The 23119-nt window shown below is 41.4% G+C and overlaps 1 protein-coding gene across 1 annotated transcript; it reads right to left on the bottom strand.

The window, feature by feature from the left end:
• Nucleotides 1-5464: 5464 nt before the first annotated feature.
• LOC125765672 (uncharacterized) lies at nt 5465-22745 on the bottom strand. The gene has a single exon (XM_049431050.1). It carries the CDS (start codon nt 7470-7472, stop codon nt 6495-6497), a length of 978 nt encoding a protein of 325 aa, XP_049287007.1. The 5' UTR covers nt 7473-22745; the 3' UTR covers nt 5465-6494.
• Between the last annotated feature and the right edge of the window lie 374 nt (nt 22746-23119).

Raw genomic sequence — 23119 nt, 5'->3', positions numbered from 1 at the left:
CTAACATCACGGAGAGGATCGGTAACCTTCGGAAAGGAAGCGAACAAAACTACGGCAACAAAACAATCAAACAATCGGATGGTGTTAATAGGTACACAACCAAGAGGACACCCCAGGCGGGATGACCTCAGCAGTGTGTGTGTGTGTGTGTGTATATCTGTGTGTGGCACCATCATTACTCCGTTTTACCACGCCGCCAGAGTGTTAAGGGATTTAGCCCTCATGTTCTAGCCGCAAGCTTCGAAAAGGAAGGTTCGTCGCTTTGTCGATTGTTTCAGTCTTTTGTAGCAGCAGTCAAAAAATCCCATGCAAGTCCCCCTTTTGCTTATTACCACTTCGCATCAATCGGCACGTATAAACACCGCACCAGCCAATTAGTGCATGATTTTCGGCTTTTTTTTCAGCTGTCGCGCGAACGTTGAAGTCACTCATCACGCTGACCTTTGTCGAGGGGTTTTCCCATCTTAATCCCCCGGACTCTGTGCAGGGCATCATCATGTGACCTGTCGTCTTTGTACACGGTGCTGATTCACCGTTTGCTTTTGACCCTGATCTACCTTCGATCAGCATCGAATGATCAAATGATCGAACGGCTACCGTTCTCGATGAAACGGCGGTTCAATGGAGCAGAATCGAACGGAGCGAAATTATTGATCATCTTTGCAACATTTGACACAATTTTTTCTTCCATTGCTAGAGTTTTGTTTTACTGTTCTACTTTTTTTTTATTCTATCTTTCACACATACACATTGAATGATTTTTTCCCCTTCAAAAGATTCACGGCATCTTCTCCACGAGGAAAAGGAAGCAACAGCACGAGAACCGCGTACCAATTAAATTGTTCCAAAGATTCCATAGCCCCATTCATCAGTGCGTTTTAGGTGCGATTTTTCTATCGTGTCTTTCATCGTGTTCATTGTCAGATTGTCACAGAGCGAACGGTTCGGTTTCGCGCGGTGATACTTTATTTCGCGGCTCACCATTCATGTTGACTGCCAACTTTTTTCGACAGCAAGGTTCACCCCGCCGTCAAACGCCGCACACTAATCTCGATGCTGGGGCCCGATCGTTTGTGTGTACGGTTAGTTGTGGCTTTAGAATGTCACCAGGGTCGCGCTGTGTGATCAATCGCGAACCACCATGAAACAAAACATGCACGAACGCATGGTCGAAGTTCGCAAAGGTTTGTGCGAGTTTTGCGTTATTAATAATGCACGTCATACACTTCGGCTTTGGACCACCGGAATCGATTGAGGGTGGTTTGGAAGGCAGCCGAGAGGACCGAGGGACCCCAACAAGTGCCTGTCTCCTTTCCTCCAATCACCACTTTTTTATGTCAACCAAAACGAAAGGAAAATGAAATGTACTTGGGCCGGATCAGCGGCAAAAGTTTGCCAAAGATCACATCTCGGGCAATGTAAGCATCCAAAAGAGTCTTTATTAGAACCGACCTTACGGCTGGCATTAGGATGGCAAGGAGAAGGGCGTAAAGGGATGCATGAACTAAACATGCATCGGTAGTAAAACTAATAGCTTCAGGCCAGCTGTATGGCGCACCGCACAAGTCCACGGTCAACGCTCGGTTCGACAATTGTTTTATAATAATCCCCAGCGGTATGTTGTTGGTTAAGTAAACACAAGTTCAGCCAGAGGCTTTATGGCATTAGAATGTTAATCGTCTCTAAATATTCTTTTATGTCAACAGAGGTCTGACCGAAGTACAACCAGAATTTCTTGTAACTGTAGCGTATTATTAAATATGACATTTATTCTTCAAGTTTGCGAGCAGGTCACTTCATTTTTATTAAAACTTTAATCAGTTTATATCAAGTCATTTAATATTCAAGTGAAGTCAAGTCTTTTGAAGGATTTGAAGACATTTGAAATTATTTTCAATTTAAACGTTTAATTATACATTTACCCCTTTAGTAAGTTATGAAAATTATTATTTTTTTATTAGAAGGGTCATTAGAACTAAATTCCGTCGATCTAAATTCTGTATTTTAAAACGATAGTGACCTTAAGGTGCTACAGGGCGCGTGGAAGCCTGGAACGCAAGGAATGTCGATGAATCCAATGATAAGCTCATGGAGAAAAATGCTCTAAGCCGCCATTCTTGCGAAGAAACACGAGACCAAGACAGACGATGGAATAGGACACATGTGAATTTCCTTTCGACTGATTGTATCTTGTCTACTCTGTACTGTTGCGTTGGAGTCTTTTTTTTTATTTAAAGTATTATTTGAGTGAAAAATAGCCTTAGGAAATTTTCAAATTTTTAGATTTTTTTAATTTTTTTTTATTATTTTTTATTCATTTATATTTTAAGTATTATATGAGTAAAAAGAAACTTATTTCAACCAATTCTCTTTAAAATACAACAACTTTTAAAATTTTGCTAAATTTCCCAACAAAAAGCTAAGGTTACAGCCTTAGGAGATAGGCAAATTAAGAGAATTTTTTTTGGGAAATGTCCACGAGATTTTTTTCGAATTAACAGCCACTCTTCTGTTTAAAAAAAAAAGTATTTACATTCACAACAATTATATACAACACGTTCGTACTTTAAAAAATAAAAAGGCACTCGACTTTTTTAAACTTTACAATATTTAATGACACCCAACCGATCTAATTTTTGAATTTGTATTTGTTTACCTTGTTATTGCCAGCAAAATCGAGTTATCGTGGCCGCCATTACAGAAAACTCTCATGGCGTCAAGTCGCGATTCGAATAACGATTTTTCGCTGAAAATACACGTATAGCGACTTTTCGCAATTTTTTTTACATATTATATATATTTTTTATATTTTTTTTTATTATTCAAATTTTTCTGAATTGCGTTCGCAAACGCGACAATTGCTAAGCGTTTAGTGACGGGGTAACACACTGTATAACGTAGCATTGGAGCAAAATTGATGCTCTTAGTACATACATTCGTCTGGTGAGTTCACAGCCAACAAGCAGTGTTGTGTCGTGCGGGAGCAATAAAACCGACCAAGTCACAGTACCTCGCACGATCGCTCGAAGCCGCTGCTAGCTAATCGTATTGACGCACGGGTTATGTAATATCGCACCTTACCCTCGCACAAGGCTCGAAGGAGACGACAGACACCGATCGACCACTTGTCTCAACCGTCCAGACGGTGTTCGCCCACGTTTGGAGGGGACGGCGTGACTGTGGCCCGTACGGTCAGTGATTTATTTACCAAACTGTCCAATCGCCGCCTCGTACCGGACTTGGTGCGTGCTCCCCACTAACCCCAAAGCGTGCGTATCACGTGACACTGCGTGGAGCCGCACGTGAAGGACATACGGATCGATGCCGATGGCGCTCCGGCAAACACTTGTTTTGGGGGGATCACTCCATCGCGTGAAGCGGCTAGAGACCAACCCTCTTTTACGATCAAGTCACGAGTTCACTCACGGTACGATAAACACACCCCTTCCCTGCACGGTGGCTGCACGGACACGCACCGAATGCACTCATTACGTGTGCATTGAGTGAGATGGATTCATTCCGCGATTCCGCGTGAACCACCTTAATCGGATTTTCCACTCGCTTTTTGAAAGGAAGATCAGCATTAGAGCACCCTTTTATGACCGGGAGTATTTTTTTTTTAATAATTACGGAAACAATTACTTCAATGTCACATGGGGCGTTTCTCCGCTGGGTGGTAAAAGTCATCCGCAGACTAGACGGCGAATGGCTGAAGACACGTCCGACGCTAGTAAGGAAACATTTCCTGCAAAACCATCGTAAAATGTGTTTTGATGAGCGAATGGCGCATGAATTTGTGAGAAATTATGCTTCTGATTTACCTACAAAGCACCAGCCCCGGGGCACACAGGCGGAAGATGCAACCGTGCAGGTTCGTGCTTAATTTGATAGTGCCGCTTGTACGTGGTGGAGTTCGGCGATACCCTTTCGACGCACACACGGGGGAAACGATTCCCGTAGGCTACGCATTACTTGTCATTGATTTAATGCATACATGCTCCAATACCGAGCGTGCATGATTTCTGCCCCAACAACCCATCGGTCCGGCAAGGAAAGCGATCGTATGCCATGATCTCCTCCAGCATCCTTTCCTTTCCTGGTGGACACTACTAACCTGCCATATACCTTTGAATTAGCTTTGCGTCGAGAAAGGTACCATGACCACAACGGCCCACGTGGTCCGCTGGCAAAAAAAAAACCGATCCCATCCCCGCCGGCAATGGACGAAACGTCCCCACCGTTTCGTAGAACAAAATATCCCTTGGCACGCAATATGCACACTGGCGTTTTTTCTTTTGCTCGTTCACCCTAAGCTCGAATACATTTATGATTCGCTCGGTACGCGAGAAAACAAGAAAACGTGCCACAAGTTTTTCCAATGGGTGGCCCTGCGTGCTCGGTCGGTGTAGCTTATAGCTTGGCCCGTAACGCTGCAAGGGATAAAATAAATGAACCTATATTATCGACGCAACGGTGCAATCGCTACCGAATGGTGCAACGTTATGAAGCGTCCCCCAGCACCGGTTACAGTGGTTTATGGCCCATTTTGGTCTACCCTCTTACATACCCCTACTGGTATTGTGGTACGATCGGCTATTGGGCGTACTGTTTCAGACACTTCAAGTGGATAATCTAATCACTAGACTAGGAATAGACGGTGAGCACCTTGAGTTTAGTATTAATACGATCCACAGCACATGGCGGAATGTCTTAATACAGGCTTGATTGAATTGAATGAGGTTAACATGTGGTGGCAGTGCCTAATGGATGTATCTACGTGTCGTGACCATTTAAAATTTACCATCATTTTATACGATACGATTTTGGATTGAAGGAGAGTAGAAAAAAACCCTGGCTATTGCTGGCTGTGCGCTTCCGTATGGTTGGGACACGCTTCAGAAAGACAGTTAGTGTCAATATACAACGATTATACGGATGTTTTCACATTTCTCGTCTAATTCACTTCTTAAAAGCCATTCGTGAGTAGTTGACTTCCGTTTTTATGGTTATGAGTTTAGTCTAGCCTGACGTACATCGACATCCAATAAACTAATAAGCCGTAATGTTTCATATATCTTTAGTATTAACTCATTAGTACTTAGACACTAGGCATACTTAATTACTTATATAGTTTTGAGATGAAAATTACAACTCTTTTTAGTAAGTCAACTCAGAGTGAATGAGTCGTTATTAGTTTAGTTTAACGACTCATTTCGGAGTCACAAAAAACCCGGCATAGACGTATAGAAGGACTAGGAGGGTAAGGACCTTATAAAATTTTCAATTTTTTTATTTTTTTAAATTTTTTTATTCTTTTTTTTATTTAAAGCATTACTTAGGTGAAAAGAAACACATTGCAAGCGATTGGCATTAAAATAAATCAATTTAATTTTTTTTGCAAAATTTCTCAAAAAAAAACGTAAGGGGTATCCCTTATGAAATTTTCGAGTTGAAAATTTTTTAGAATTTTTTTCTGATTTTTTTTTTCTTTTGTGTGTTTAAAGCATTATTTGAGTGAAAAGAAACCTATTGCAACAAATTCGCATTAAAATATATCACATTTTTAAATTTTGCTAAATTGCTCCAAATGAGGAAAATTTTACATTTTCTCAAACAGGGTATGGAACTTGGTTCCTCGAATAACTTCCGGCATGGACACCTGAGAGCATGGCCGTCCAAGAAGAAGATGTAGCCATTGATGCCATCTATCGACCACAGGTTTAAGATTGGCGATCCGTTGGATACCGACCGAGTTATAGGTAAAACTTGGGGCAAAAATGAGCCTTAGTAAATTTTTATTTTTCTGAATTTTTTGGTTTTTTGATTATTTTTCACTCTTTTTTTTATTTAAAGCATTACTTGAGTGAAATGAAACACATTGAAACCGATTGGCATTAAAATAAATCAATTTAATTTTTTTTGCAAAATTTCTCAAAAAAAACGTAAGGGGTAAGCCTTATGAAATTTTCGAGTTGAAAATTGTTTTAAATTTTTTTTCTGATTTTTTATTCTTTTTTTAATTTAAAGCATTATTTGAGTGAAAAGAAACTTATTTCAACGAGTTGGCATTAAAATAAACCAATTTTTATTTTTTTTTTTTCAAAATTACTCAAAAAAAGGTAAGGCTATAGCCTTAGGAAATTTTCAAATTAATAGAATTTTTTTCTATACAGAGCGAGCAGTATATTCCTTTGACTAGTTTGGGTATTGTAAACATGCATTCCGTTTTAACTCATGTGTTTCAAGCGTTTCGTTTCAACCCATTTTTGTTTCAACTCGCGTATTTACTCTTTTTGCGACTCGACTCACCACGGCTACATGCTTACACTCATGAGTGAGTAAGTGAAAAAAGAATCACTAAAACTCCTCGTGGTGAGTGAACGAAACTCGTTCAATACAACGTTTCAACTCACTATCTCACTCGTACTCACTTTGCACATCTCTAATATAGTTATTATACTTTTATATAACAATTGAATATCAGAAATATGATATCATTTTTTATTAACAGAATAAAAGTCACTAACGGTTGTGGTAGTTTTAGGTCCGACAAATAAGGAATTCGCTAAAGTACCTCCAGCATTGGACATACTGTTGCTGCCGTGCGAATTTTGCTCCGTAATTAACTGATTAAACGAATCAGTGGAATATCTTCGCGGTGCTTTAAAAGGTGTGAAATTCATTTCCAAAGCACTCACTCCAATAGACATACGACGCTGGGAAAGTGCCTCTGCTCGAAAGGGAGTTATCGTCTTCGGAGTGCTACTCAAAATAGGACGTCCACTACTACCAAAACTATTATTCGTCGAAGGAGTTATACCGATGCCGGAATCATTCGAATAGTTCATCTGTGACATCTTTACACTATTGACCAAGTTGAATGAATCGATGGAAAATCTTCGCTGTGACTGGACTGGTGTTACTAATTCCGGTCGCACGAACGGCGTAGCCGCAGATATCCTACGCTGAGTAATTCTTCCCGTTGCACCGGTACACAAACTTGCTGCTGGAGGGTTTCTTCTATCACTCGATGTTATTGTTTGGCGCATGTTTTCTTGCAAAGTTCGACGAAATCGACGCATATTTTCGTACCGTTTCTGTGTTTCCACAATCTTTTGTCGTATTTGTGTTTCCAGTTCATCGAGCCGGTGCAGTGAGTCGCGTGCCTTCAGTATCGCTTGGACGAGATTTCGCCGATGCTTCTGCTGGAAGACGAGTGTTTGGCTTGCGATCTGGTAGAAACCGGTCGGTGACGTATGGTAAAGCATTTTCTCCCGCCTGCCCATACTATCGCCCAGCTCGCTAAAGTGACGCACAGTGCCGTTGCATATAGGGCAGATTGTTCCGCGGTTCGTTTTCCCCATGCACGATCGGCAAAGTATGTCCGTACAGGAGAGATGGTAAAATTTCGTCTCATTGTTTACCATCAGATTATTGCAGAGCCCACAGTGGATCCATCGTTGTACAGACATGGTTAAACTTTGATTAACTTTTAGTCACTTTTATCACAAACTATCGATACATTAACACTACAAACAAGAGTTGAGTTTGGGGGTTTTCTGACGTATTGTTTACTTCAGAGCCTACTACTAGTGGTGGAAACTAACAATCAATCAAGTAGAATTTTCGAAAAAGTGACAGATATGGTTTTCGAATAACGTGCTAAACTTTAATTTTAAATCGACCGTTACGAGATACTCCATGTTACTAAACATTTCACCAAAAAAACTCAAGAAATGTTTTAGCTCATCTAAAAGGATCTTTCCAAGTAGATATAAATGAGGTGATTTTTATTGTACGCCATTTTTTTTTGCTTCTTAGCGACCTCTCTGTTCCAATTTCTTGTGATTCACTTCCCTAATTCACGCACCATGTGGCACGATTAATACCGAACGATAATGGCTCTTCCATAGTTTGCATCGTCTTCGTTGTTTATTCGGATTATTGCGACGTTTTACGACACGGAACCATTTATGCAGCGCGGTGGTGCAATATTTTGACATTCCAGTAATTCGATAATTGATTGAACGATCCGCGTCGATGGTGCCGAGACCACACCGCGAAGGGATGGTTTCAAGTAGTGGCGGATTCGATTGAAGATAAAATAAACAACCATTTCGCAAAGTGAACATTTTGTACACGTCCGACGGAGAGACAGGAGACGAGAAATTTATGAATAAAAGAATATGGGAAACATTCACACAACGGTCACAACGATGACTAAGCTATCGCTCGGTAGTAGATGAGCGCATGTGTGTGTGTGTACACACGATTGAATTTCACGCAATCTGATGAGTGTGATAAGAGGTAAAACCTCTTTGAAATCGTTTCGCATGTTCGGTATCGAGTGTGTAGATTTGTGCAAAAATTCATTTATTCATTTATGCAGCAGCATGTGCAATTTAAAAAACTACCTTATGCACTGTGGATTTTGTGGCTGAGCGAATGATTAAATTACGCTAATCGGATTCGGCGGTGACTATTTGTCGCCCGTTTACCGACCGTTAACGATCGTGATCGCATCGGTGTTTTGTCGTATGAAACAAAATCTTAAGCTAAATTGCACACTTTTGCCCGTTTTATCTTCATCGTTCCGTGACAAATGTAATGCGATGAAGTGCATTACATTGCAGTTTAGATTGAACGATTAGTGGCATTAAGGTAATAGGATTTTTTTTTCAACGATGTTTGTGAGTGTTAAACAAAATCACAAAATTAATAATAAAAGCACGAATCAACAAAAGAAAATGAAAAAAACCGTACCAAGGGAAAATAACTAATCGTGTGCTTTTAGCAATCTAATGTAACCAGCGGGAAAGGTTTCCATCCTTTCTATCATTCCGCATGAATGAAGAAAAAATAAGCACAAAACGAAGGTTCACCGCGAAACGGATAGGGCTCTGGCGTTGTAGAAACAGCAGGCGGGCCAGATGAATGCCGATGAATGTATGCGTGCCCGGGCATAAAGGTTGTTTGTGGTGCATTCTACGCGCGCGCATAATGTTGGCAAAAGCTAATTGCATGTTCAACGCGACAACGCGTTGTGCAAGCAAACGCCAACACTGGAATGTATAGGGAGTTAGTATCTGCGGTATCAATTTATCATTTTAATTTATGCCATCGCAAAGGGGTGTAGTACTACGTTGGGCTATCCCTTGCCTTGGCTGGTCCACGACCTAAAACGTTTGATGCTTTCTTCACAGTTACAGCGCCTGTGTAAGATTGCTATTTTGTTTAGCTTTCTAGTTGAAGGAACTAGATAAAAGGAGTGGACGGTTTTATGAGCAATTTATATCATTTCTATGAGTTATTGAAACCTTTCGGTTGAGCTGCTTTCGCTCCATGGGGAAGTAGGATGTGTTCGAGTGATAAGACATGAAATATTGCATGTTGGGTAAGAAAATGCATCCCTATTCTTCTAGCTGACGTAAAGAGATATACAAGACAGTTCAATTTCACAGCAACTCAAGGCGCACGAAGCTTTAGCAGCACACAGCCAAAATGCAAACCGATCCGCCCGTTGACATGGAACAAACTTCTCGCCCTCGTTCGCAGGTGGTTTTGCAAACCGACGATACGATCATACACCCCTCCTTTATCCTCTCCCCACCCACAGCATCCCAGAAGCTTGGATACGCACCAGTTTTGCGTATCATATACACCCGGCGACGGGGTTCTTTGAGGGGTGTCGATCGGGGGCTCTGTAATGATAAATGGACGGGATGCCACCGACGGCATCAACGCACAGCATTTTTGCCACCATCGACCACCGGGGCAAACGGAATTTCAAACCGGATCAAAACCAACCAGCGGGCAAAGAAATCGGGACACCGAAACACACGACGTACAATGGCGGCAACCGAATAGGGGTACGCAAGGGTGGGTTTTTGGGGGAGGTTAATTATTAATTATCAGCATTGCCTTCAGGATACGAACATATATGTTTGCAAAGCCGAGGGTTTGAAATGTTGACCGGTAGGTCAGCTTTTCAATTACCTGTGTTTGTTAGTGTTAAAATTGAAGTTAAAGTTGTTTCGAGCGGGGCATTAAGACATGTGAAAGATCAAGCCAAACTTAATTCATTTGACAACATTTATTAAAGTAACAAATTATGGGAGACTTTAAAATAAACTAAATAAAAAAAATCAAGTTGTGAATTTAGTTTGAAATGCGTTTTTTGTTTAAAATTTCAATAAATAGTTAACACAATTTATTACACACTCTGTCTGCTTTCCCATACAATTAGGCAAAAATGAAACAAACGAAGTAAAGCGATAAAATTTATATGATCTTTTAATACAATCGAGCCGATTTTATATATCGTTTTCGCACACAATAAGTGTGCAATAAATATCTCCATTGAGGCATTCTTTTGTGACCAATAAAATACTTCTTTTTTTCTTCCTTAACATCAATTCGCAAACAGCGCCGCAAACAATGGGATGCCAATGTGCGTTTTGGCTTTTTGATACGAAACGAATCAAAAAGGTGCAACATTTAGGGTGACTTTGGTGCGAAAAAAAGTGCAAACCAAAAATTAAACATACCAAACGCGCTTGGGAATGTTTGTATTGTGTTTTTTTTTTTTGCAACACAAACGTGCAAACTCTCGCGGAATGTCAACTACACGTAAATTGATAACATTTTTTATATGCTTCTGCTTGCTGATGCATTATACCGCCGATCTTACCATGATCTTTAGTTTTGCTTTTCGTCTAGCAGTATCGAAGTAAAAGGATAGGTGGAAAATTTGCCGCAAATAAACAAAAAAAAACAGTGACAAAAGACGTAATTTTTCTCCCCATAATTACGATATTGTCTTTTGATCGAACGATCGTGGTTGAATTTTGAGTCGAGTCGAAACTAAATTGTGCGACACTTTAAGGACGGTGAAAGAAATAATAAAGCGGGGAGGTTCGTCGCTTAGTTCGCTTGCAGCGCCCTTGGGCAATTTACTTCGTTACGACAAAGGGGCAGCGATTTGTCGTTTCCACGCGTTCGGCTACTCGGAAAAGTGCTCTCGTTTCAATGCCCAATTACCAGTACAACGACAGGACTCGTTAACTGGAGGGCCCTAATTGTGACACGTTTGCACCAGAATGAGATAATTTTACTTGGGCTGGTCAATGCAAAAAAGGGAATTGAACATAAAAACCGCCGAAGTTTTGGAATCTTACCGAAAATGTTTCTTCCTTTGGATGGATGGATGGATTCACCAAATGCTTTTATTTGACGGTGTGTGGTTAAATTTCACTTAGCAGTAAAGAAATGATCGCATTTTTTACGGCACAAAAATTACATCCCGCTAGCAAAGGACCCGAAGGAAACACTTCCACCGTAGGCAGGGCCGGCCGTTTTCGGTGGTCTGAATTCCACCGATGTTGATATTATCTTAAAAATCGATCGATAGAGACAAAATAAAGAAGAAAGAAAACAAAACCAGGCGGGTGGGTACAGAGAACAACTAAATTGAAAGTTCAACAGACACAAAGAAGAAAAAGGGCAAAAGAAAAACAAATGGCCAAACATCTCACTTTGCAGCGTTGCGATTAAAATGTTTGCGTGTGTGTGGTTTTTTTTTGTAGCTGTGTTTTTTATTTAAGTTTTGGAATTTTAGACCCACCGCCAGTACTTGTTGTTTCTGCTCGCTTCGCCCAAAATGCCTCGATGTGGTTACAAAACCCTATAATCAGTTTGGTGCGGTGGAAGTTGTCAGCCGGCCACTATCTGCCGGTGATCGCATGTTTCACATTTCGGACCACATTTGATGCTGCTGACCCTGATGGTTTACGAGCCCGGCTAAATAATTTAAAGGTTTGGCACACTCGAATCATTGATCGGATGAGACAAAAAGGGTGGGAAGGGGTAGAGAGAGAGAGAGCGAGAGGGAAAGCGAAGAAAAAACATTCTAATCACGTGCGAAAAAAATGCCATTCCTCTTAATCGGTTCAAAACATATTCGACAACAGAAGAAAACATTGGACCACACCCTGTTGAGGAGTTCCCGCGTTTTCGACATGAGATTTTATCGTACCGCTGTTTTTAACTAATGATATGCGTTACGACTTCAAATGTTTTTTTAAATTGTAGGTAACAAACAAAATAAAAGACCAAGGGATAAAAAAGAGCGGGAGACTCATTATCCTCGATAAAACTGGCTTATTGTGTTTAGCTGGTGGATTCTTTTAATACCTTGGAGCCGTTATTAAATCACAACCGGCTTGGGTTAACTTTAGTATGACCGTGATATTCTTACTGTCACAACAAATTTCATGCCAAAGAGATTAAAATGTTTGACTGTAAGGAAGGCAGATAATTTTAAGCCAACCTGATTCTATTATGACCGTATGTGACTTTAATCGTCTGAAGTATTCCACCCGATACTGATGTACATGAATTTATTTCTTAGTGTACAATACTTGTTAAATAAATTTATTCATATTGACTCTTGAAGCACGCCTTAAAATGAAACTGCAATGCTGCAGATATTTCTTAAATTATCGTAAACGTTTAATCGTTTTTGAGGTATGTTTTCTACGATCACTTGTCGATCCTCACGCTATGAGCAATTTAATTAAAGTCTCGTTTTTTTTTCGATCTCCATTGCGACTAACCATTGCCGTTTGCAAAACAGAATGCACTTGTGCTAAGAAAAACCACGAGAAGCCCGCTCAAACGCACAATCTTAATCTACTGACAGCAGTACACCGCACTAATGCCGCAGGATATTTATATGTGCACTCCCTCTTCTTGCGAGCGCAATTCGAAACAGTTCAATAAAATCGATCGAACTTTACTGCACCATCATGTTGCGGTAAAGTTACATCTTCATTAGCACGGAAACGATCGATCGAGAAGAACGAGGAGGTTCGTCGCTTACCACCGGTGACGCGATCTATAGATCTTTCTAATCCTGTCGCGAAGGTAAAGCGTTTTCCATTAACTTTGCCCGCTGCAGCGCTTCGGCTGTTCGGAGACAGTTTGCTTTTAATTACATTTTGCGCAGTTTCGCAATCGAAGCCGGTTAAAGTTAGCATTTCGAAAGAGGAACGGAAAGCAACAACAAAACAACAACCGTACATACCGTACCGGAGTAATTGAAGCCGCAGAATGGGATATTCGATTGGAAATCAAGCCGGGTATTTAGTAGGAAAAAGGCAAACTTCGACGTGAACAACATCGAAACCCGTAAGCAGATCGACAGCGGATTCACGCGTCCACCCCTTGGCCGCCGCCACACCGGCAACGCGGGCGTATCGGTACGTTGTCGCACCGTGTGTACGTGTATGCATGCCGTTGAACGATTGAACTCTGTCGATCGAAGGAAACGCGTCCGGCCGGAAGATAATCATCGGCACCTCGCGCATTCAGTTCCCGAGGTCCCGTGGTGGTTTTGCTGCACTCAGGCTCTCGGTGTGTACGCCGGCCGTAGAGGCCGGGTCGCCATATACTCGTAGAAGAATAATTTATTGCAGTGCGCCGTTTCAGGACATGACATGTCTCGTGAGTGTCGTGCTTGTCGTCGGGAAAGGAAGGAAAAAAAGGTAATTGCACCACTCATAGGCCAACTCCAAAGGGGATCGATCTGGTGCGTTGGGAGGGTTTTTCAGATTTTTTTTGCTTTACTTTACTTCACCAATGAAAACGACGAATTTGTGCAGTAGTCTTACATCGAACCCGTCTAATGGTGGCCAGAATCATGCCGGTGGCAATCGGGTTAGCTCCCGTGTTGCTGCTGGTGAACACACCAGGAGGAATGTGGCAGGATGACTTCTGAAGCGAGCGGAAGCCCTTTTCCGAGACGGTACAACGTCTAGCACTTAGCGTCGATGTAATTAATATGTTAATTGAATTGTTAGGCGGCAAAGATAAATCGACGGGTAGGAGATACGCATACGTTTGTGCCAAGTGGAGCTGTAGGTTGCAACGGTGTCGCTACAGACTCCCATACGCACTGTACGGGTTCGCCAAAGCCTTGACACGCTGGCACAAGGCGCCGTGGTACATTCGGCCGTTTTGAATGGGCGAATATTAAGTGAACTACTTCCAGCGTAGGTCTAGTCTGATGCTAACGCACAAAACACAATGTGAAGTTTTGCTGAATAATGCGTGTGTCATCGAAACTCGTGGGTAATTCTTCAAGCTGTCAAAATGAAGCGTTGAGGATCCCGTATTGAACCATCCTCCAAGCACTAACCATTCGTCAGTGAACTAACATCAGCCAGTGCGAAGGGGAGATGAATGGCCATATCTAAGCTTCGTCACTAATAACATCCACCAAAAGTGGTGAGGATAAGTTATGTCCGCATCATGTGCGCAAGGTACAATTTCAATTACCGAGCAATTTGGAATGTTTCTGTCCACCTTCTGCTTTGGTTCCTGCGAATGGCCTCGGACGTGGATGATCTTCGAAACGATTTGTCATCGTATTACGGGAGGCTGGAGCATACTGTCTGAATAGATAGACCTGATGCATCTTTGAGCCCACATCAATATTCAGCTTACGGAAGCGGTTTCAGTCCACGTCCAGCTGATTCCTGATGCTGATGACTGATGCTAATCTCCTGTCAAACGGCCTGATGGATCCTCTCCTCCACTGCATGGCGATTCACATTAAACGCCAGTTATAGCTATCTGCTTCGCTTCATCTACGATCGAGCTTAAGGCAATAGCATCAATGGTCACTTCGTTGGCTTCAATGTATCAATAAGGGTCTCTTTGCTCAAGTTTTATGGTTTCGGTTTCTTCAGCTTTGCAGATTAATGGTGGTATGCAGGGCTTCAGGACCAGATCGGTTTGCATTCATTAATACGTAAGTGACGGATGAGATTGATTTGTTGATACATTTCGATAGCTATACGCAATGGAATAGATCTATGCACTTTTAAACGATTGATTTAAACAGTCATCGTTCATAACAAGAGATAAACATTCAATCACAATGATGCATTGAGTTCACTGGAAGTAGTTTAGCTTAAAGTGCTGGATGGAATATATTTAGCAAATCGGTTGATATCTTCATTTTATTTCCATTCTAAGTTTTGCTAGCCATTTAAATTCCCAAAACTGTTTGAATACCGGTTTTTGGGAAGAAAATCTTTTAATTTATCTAAGTGCGTTGATGTCGGATCAATAAAACATTGTATATTGAACCGGCTTAGATGAAGTACACTGATAGGAAATTGCATTTTAATTAATTTCTTCTCTAGTCCCGTTCTCTCATTTATCAACCTTACTCCGGTACGGTAAGTGGGTTCTCATTTGCCACCCGAGCCACGATTATGATTCGATCAATCATCTTGCCATTCGTGGTGGTCTGTTTAATATGGTGAAGGAGAATTGCATTTTGCGTTAGAGAGTTCCTAAACTGGTTTCTTACATAGTTAATGCAATGGCAGAAGGTATACCAGTGAGAGGTTCGGTTTTTAGTGAGGTTAATTTAATATAATAAAAGGAAAATCCATTACGTATTTTAGTGATCAAGGAAATACTACTTTAAAATAAAACTCCTCGCCAGATGTGACTCCATGAAGTACTTTAAGGTGATTTATGAACCATGTGATCTTTCATACATTTTGAGTTCTCTCCATTCCTGTCTCTCTGTCGTAATGCAATGCAAAGTAAAGTATTCCATAATTTCGGATGAACGACATTCTACTCAACGGAACGGGATGTGTTGACATCTACCTTTAACTTTTGAACTGCGGCATATCATTTGCAGGTTTATGGTCTTCAGCAACTCCGAACGACGTTACTCACTCACGAAAAACGAATGGATCGCTTTAACGAGGGTTTAATGAAATTTGCACTTGTGACACGAGATTTCTTTTTGCCCATGTAGGCAACCAAACCGTTCCTTTGGAACGATCAAAATGTTTAACGTTAATTGCTGAATCGTGAAATAATGCTTTTATCTTCCATTGGTTGAACATTGCTAAGAGACGAATGATTATACCGTATCAACTTTAAGGTAATGTTTAAGTCGTGTAGGTAAAAGTTGAATATCTTCAAGCAAATCGAGAAAAGTGAAGTTTCGTTAAAGAAGTTGGGTGATATATGGCGCCCCTTTTTCGTTTATGGGCGTTGAGATCATTGTTCACGTGAAACAATGTATAGTTTAAATTTCGCATTGTTTTACAACGGAACGTATTGCGAATGAGAAAGATTTATAATTAATGGATAAAATAGGAGTGTATAATAACAAAACATTTTGAGTTTTTGTTCTTGCTGCACACAAGCTGCAATACCAGCTGTCATGTAGTTTGGAAACACATATTCACACCAAACATGGTGCGTCCATGCGGCCAAACCTTTCTGCAGCAAGTCAACACCATCGCACACACGCAACAAAGGTGAACACCGACACTTAATCTTCGCCTAGCGCCACTGAAGTGCAATTTTCGGACGACGGAACGATCGCTACTGCTGACGTCAATGGTTTGGCGATGTATGGCGCACCGTTGATGTGCAGAAATGAAACTAATATCGAAAAACACACAAACAGCACACATGTAGGACACCGTCTGACAGCGCACCTGGCCTTTCCCCCCACCCAAACCTTTCCCTCTCTTTAGCTTCGGGGAAGGCTTCGGGGGTGGAAAAAAATAATTAAAACAAATCAACACTACCCAACCTCCACTGGGGACCACTGGGGACGAGGGTTGTGTTTTTTTTTTGTTGGAGCAACAACTTGACGACAGCGGATTTACGAAGATTAAAGCGCTGTTACTGCTTCTGCTCCCGTTTCGATCCGAAACCGAGTGCTGGTTAGGCCTTCGCAAATGGTCACAAAAATGGCACACGGACTGTTTGTGGATAGCCATTTAGAGTTGGGTGCCGGATAAACAAGATCAAATCACATCCATCCCGCGTTGGCCGTCTTTCGTTCGATCCTGCGTGCGTGCTCCACCGTTCGGCTTTCTTTACCACCCCTGCGCGTGTATGTTCGGTACAAACGGAGGGAGGTCCATAATGCCGGTTGAGCTTCGAGGCACCGTTGTTGATTTCATTTATTAGACCACAAGTCGCGTTGCGGGCGTGCAGGGAGGTCGTGCCATACGCAGGATTAGCTAGACCTCAGAGCGGCCGCACAGAGCGAAAGAAGCTTTTCAACCAGTGAAAAAAAACAACAACTCCCCATTCAAAGTGCTTGCGAGGAAGGGAAGGTGGAGAAGGGATCCGATAGAGCATATCTAATTATTACATTTTCAACAAAACCATCAATCATGCTCGGGTTTTGTCTTTTGCACTCAGGGAATACATATACTTTTGCGAACACAGCATCCCCCCTGCGCCGGCACCCTTAGGAGGGTTGGAGAAGCAGAATCCATAGAGCATGTGTGTGGTTGTGCGTATTACGGGATATTCGTGTGTGCGGGAGCATTTGTTTGGCAAGTTTTGGGTATTGTTGTGGGTTGATTGTTGAAAGGCAAAGATCAACTTCCCGCGGATCAGCAACAGCCGAATTGCTGTGGCTTTCGGCAATAATCACATCGCTAGTTGATCGTTTTGAAGCCCTTGAAATTGGGCAATAGGAAAGGATAAGAATAATTCAATTATTTTATAATACCCAAAACAACGTATTGCTTCACAACATTAAGTATTTGAAATAAAGTATTATTAAGTATGAAAAATCCATTTTTAAAGTGAGCAAATATTGGAACAATGTAACGTAATGATTATTTATGTACCTGTTCTCGTGTCTTATATTTATAAATGTTTTATGAGCTTCACAAAAAGGAGCAAAAAGAAACAAAAGGCACTTCATCAGAAGTGGTTCGCAACCGTTCGGTCGACAACAGTGACCGGGAGATATAATTTAGGCAACCATAATTCAGGGCTCAGTGGAGTTTCTTTTTATCTTATTTTCTTCATACTCCCTTTGGTGCGATTTAAAAACAGTTCATCGTAAAATAATTTTGCAATAAACCGTAATCATCCCGATTGGAAACTACGCCGGGCTTATTACCGGGGGTCTGCTCTACTTTTACACTACTTACGCGCGCGAGCGCACACACAGACATTCGCTTTATTTTCGCTCTCTTAAGCCCGGGGAATGCACCACTATCTGCGCCCTTTAGCGAGGGAAAACATCATGCTTTGGCAACAGTTCCCTACGAGAATTATGTACCTTTTGCGCTTTGGTCAGTTTTGATCGTAGTCGTGCCACGAGCGCAACAACATAAAACAAAGCATCCGTTTGTTGCCCTTTTGCTCCGTCGGCGCACGGTTAATGTCCTTCGCAAGGATACCTGATGGTCGCGGCAATGAAATTATCCAGCGGCCGGCTGTTGCCGCCACCTACCGAAATGGTAGCGTTCCGTCGTGACTTGCGTTGCTGTCCCCTTTTATGACCTTTGGCATGAGTTAGTGGTGTCGAGAAACGACATGCTTTCGTGGCTGGATTACGATGTTTTGTGTTGCGTTGGGGTGTAGAATTATGTATTTTACAAAACGTAAAGAAAATATGGAACAGCGTACTTGTTCCTTTTTTTCGATAGGATCCATTACACAAATAAAGGGAGTTGTGTGTTTTTTATAAATTGTCAATAAATTTATGTTACTTGTACTTATATAACTTAGCAAAAAAAATTATTATACATTTCTTACTAGGATGAATAATATTTCAAAATGTACGATCGGATAATGTTAAAACACGTTCACTCAACTCCCAAAAGTGGAATTATAAACACGCTAATAAAGAACTCGATGTATTCGACACTAAATACAACACCACCACCAGAAACACCAGAAAAGGTCAGGTACTACACATTATGGTTTAAAAAAATGGCGCGAACAGTTCGTCCACCATTGCCCATCATCTCATCCATCTCCCATAACTCTTCACTGCTGTTTGCTGTCTGGGCAATAAGAACACTGCACCACTGGACAAAAACGAGATCAGCATAAAACGATCATTATAAACCGTGCAGTTTATAGAATCATAAAATTTCATTGTAATCGTAATTCAGGCCACCCCAAGAAGAGGCTGGCTGACGGAAATGTGAGTGTGGAAGATTCGAATTTCGTTGGGTACGCCTGCAAGAACTAGTGACGCTTCAAGAGCAAATTTGACTCAAACCGGACGAGTGACTTGGCTTGGGAATAATGGAAGCGGAAGAGATTTTATACTGAGGTTAAAATTTCCGCAAGTAGAAACCATTTGGTTAGGTATCAGTGAAACGAGTGTTAAGATAATAAATAGAACACGAAGGAGATTCCGCAGTTTACCATCCTCCGTTCATCGGGGAAAATGAAACGGTTTATCCCAGGCAAATAACACGGAACTAATACGGAACATCACAAGCAAATTGTATCCCCAACTCTTCGTCTCATTCCATCACTTTGATAGTGGCTAATAAAACTCATTAAAGCATAATGAGAATTAGCTCACAGGCGGCACTGTTTTGTCGGCAGGTGGTTGTGAAGTGGACACCGCACCATTGTCGGTGTCATTGTTGCCCGAACAAATGGGTTTGCCTGAAGCGCTTTTCAAGTTCAGGTGTTGGACGTGACCCCTTTTTTTGTTGCTTTTCCTCCCGCTGTGGATTGTGGCGTTTTTATGATCCTCATAGACCAACGGTGGATAGATGTGGCATCCCATAGATCACATTCATTCCGCTTCCTGTGGATGAGCGAAAAAGTTGACCACAAGCGGTGCTTGCTGTCAAGATTTTATCCATCCAATAACTGCGAGTTTCATAAAGCGAAAAGAAAAACAACATGATCTACCACACGAACGCACCGAGTTCAGAAGACCGAGTGGAAACTTGACCGAAATGAAGAGTGACTCTTTGCCCATTACTTATGCTGCTGACGGGTATGCGATCGTAATGATCGTTTTGTTGTGTTGCTGCCGTTTGATGATGATGCACGGGGTGTGCGTTTTCGCACGGCTGGGATTTTTTTTTTTTTTTGATAAATTGCTGATCGCTTCGCATCATACACGCACGCGGTAAAGATCGCCGATCCTATGCAGACGATTATCGATCCATCCGTAATGAATGAACTAATCATCGTTAACGAAACAAAGTGGTACTAATTTCCTTCATCCGATGAAAAATCCACAGACATACACACAATTGGATTGTGGCACACGCGCTCGAACACCAGCTGACCGATCGCCTGGAGTTTGGAGATTTATTTTTGTTTTTTTTTGGACTGGGTTGTTGATTTTTTTTCTTTGTGAACTTCATTTCACCATACCAGAGAAGAGGCATTTTAGCCGGAAGATGGGAATGAATGTTGAACAGAGATTAGTCCAAAGCAGATTAACCGCTTCAGATGCCGTCTGCCGTTGCCGTTTGCTTTTCCAGCGCATTCATTGCCGTTTCGTCGCTTGCAGGAAATTTCGTCGATTAATTGGACTGGAAAGGTCGACTCGGTGATGACGCATGAATCGTACTCGAGGGACGAGTTTTGATTTTCGTTTGAAACGTCAGTGATACGCGTTCAAAAATTAGTAGCAAATCAAGCGAGCAAACTGTACAACACAGATCGATTGGGTTTTTGGTATCGGTAATTAAATGTTATTAAACGTTCAACCTCCACCGTGTAGTACAATCAATTTATTAGCTACCCACCATGTAACGTGTGTGTTCTGCAACACGGTGTGGGATTTTAATTTGCAAAAAAAAAACGAATACTTCACCACAGCTTCTGAAGCTAAAACAGGCACAAATATCACAACATCCCCCGAGCGAAATCCATTAACGTCGGAGTAATGGGATCACGATAACATCCTTCGCGGTATGGCACACACGCACCCTGTAACCCGTGGCCGTGGCCTGTTGGAAAAAAAACACATTTCAAGTACCCGAAAGCCTTTAAAAATAAACTCCCAAGGCACAAGAAAGGGCATAATGGAAACCAAAAGCAAAAAAAAACATCCTCCAATACCCTCGGAAAGAATGTCACACTGCCAGCGTATTGACGATGCTCTCGCACCGATCGGAGTTCCCGATCTTGCTCGATCGTCGTAATTGAAGTGATTGATATAATGATGTAAATTTGAGCCAAAATAAACTACACATCGTTGGCGGCGCGAACTTTGCCGTCGAACGCGCGCCAGCAATGATTGTACGGTGCACAACTTTATGATGCTTGCGAGCGCTTGGAAAAGTTATCCGTTGCGGGAGACCACCTTTTATTTTTTCTTTTAAAAAAAGAAAGAAAAGTATACTCTTCGCAACTTCGTACCGTTTCGGGATAAATTGGAACTTTTTTTTTCGTGGTGTTCCTTCATTTTCGACTTAACCAGCTGCAGGCAACTGAAGGCGCCACCGAGCAGCATTATTTTAACACGGCAAATGTAATGGTTTTGGGCAGTTGGTGTTGTTTTACTGTGAAATTCAATAATTCATGGTCGTGGTGAATGAAGGATACTTGATAGCGAACTTTCATAACATGCCACTCAGAACGGCTACTGAATATTCGAAGAGATCTCTATGTGGTGGCGCCCAACATATAAATCTTTTCCATTTCCATGTGTCTGAGGAAATGTGTCTTTTAATTTTAAACCATATTTGGATGAGTCATCGCGGAACAAAAAATAACTCGATCAGCCCTGAACCGAGAAACAGAAGCTTCTAGAACGTAACATTCACTTCCGGCAAATAGTCACACGGGCTCACCAGTAGCTAGGTGAATCTGAAGGCTCTTTAGTCGTGCAAGCTCTACCAGCTTTTTACGTCGTGTCGTGTCTGGATCGTTCCGGTCCGGCTAGGAGGACAGCCGGTTAAAGGATTTTAAGTTTTTCGCGTTCGCTTCCCAACCTGCCTGATTGCTATCGAACGAGTTGATTTACTCGCTTTCAGTGAAACGACGGAACGCGACGTAGCTTTGTTTTTCTGAGAGGGAATAAAATTGTTAAAGAGCAGCTACTGTTATTTATTTATTGAAAGCGTGTAACCCAACAGCAGAAATCAATTTAAAAAACATTAACCCGTAATTGGTATTGATTTTTAAAAACATTCTAAAGAAAACGTAAAGAAAAACAAATCGATTATATAATTACATTTAAATAAAAGTATTATCTTTCTTAAAACAATCCATCGGAAAAAAACCACTGAAGTGTCAGGCGGAGAAAAATCAACATCAATTTATCTTAATATTCGCAAAAACGCATCCTCCATGGAAGGACACCATCTGTTTTCGGGTCGAACGATCACTCACAACGACGTGGATTCCATTGCAACGTTCAAATCTCCCGTATTGGCAACGTTTTGCGATCGATAAAACGATATGTACCGAACCTTGCCTGAAAGGTGACGAATCTTTGTGCGATGGTGAAAAATTACACTGCCCACGGCTTTCAAGCGAGTTGTCGTTCGGTTTTTGGCATACGGTTCCGCGCAACGGTGACAACTTGTATCTTGCGGTTTGGTCACAAATTCATCGCCACGGGTGATGCAAATTTATTGTGCCCCAGATACGCAATGAAAAATGGCATCAAATCAACAGGAATACACATTATACAGAAAAGACGGAACGATCCATAAAACAAATCAATCGGTATGAAAGGTGGCGAAGGTTTTCCTGTTTCTTTTTCTTTTTGTTTGACATTGAATGGGGTTTTACAGACTAGATCTTACGATCTATTGTTTATCTAGATTGGGCGAGTTATTTGTAAGGTCTAATATAACTATGGATTGGTTTGTTTTTTTCTTTACTCAAAGTATAGATGATATTAGAAAAATCGTTGATCGTTATTTTATGTTATAATGAGATCTTTTATACTACATCCTAAAGCAATTCAATAAAAGGCTAGTTAATATTTTTAATGCAATTCATGCCGTTCGTTAAACAATGAAACGTCAGAGCCTAAAAGATTGCTGAATTTCAAACAGAAATAAAAAGAAACAAGCCGTTGAACTACTTTCTATATTTGAGCTAACCTAATATAGAAGTACAAAAAAAACATTCCTTAAACATTTTCAATCATCTTCGTGTAAAATCCACTCAAGAGCATCACCATGAAAATTGGCCATCTTAATCATCGCATCGTTACAACCCCCCACATTGGTTCCATGCAATTTGCCCAAGGTTATGTCCCGTTCAATGCTCCGTTCGATTCCAAACAAAAAAAGAAAACAAAAATCAATCGATCGGTTTTTCGTCA

Source organism: Anopheles funestus, chromosome 2RL (genome assembly GCF_943734845.2).
Source record: "Anopheles funestus chromosome 2RL, idAnoFuneDA-416_04, whole genome shotgun sequence".
In the NCBI taxonomy this organism is placed as follows: Eukaryota; Metazoa; Arthropoda; class Insecta; order Diptera; family Culicidae; genus Anopheles; species Anopheles funestus.
Note: the sequence above shows the minus strand (reverse complement) of the source record. Positions and strands in the feature narration are given on the sequence as shown.

What these genes read in the sequence shown, in the direction of transcription:
- LOC125765672 (XM_049431050.1), bottom strand. Translation starts at nt 7,472, where the DNA reads ATGTCTGTACAACGATGGATCCACTGTGGGCTCTGCAATAATCTGATG.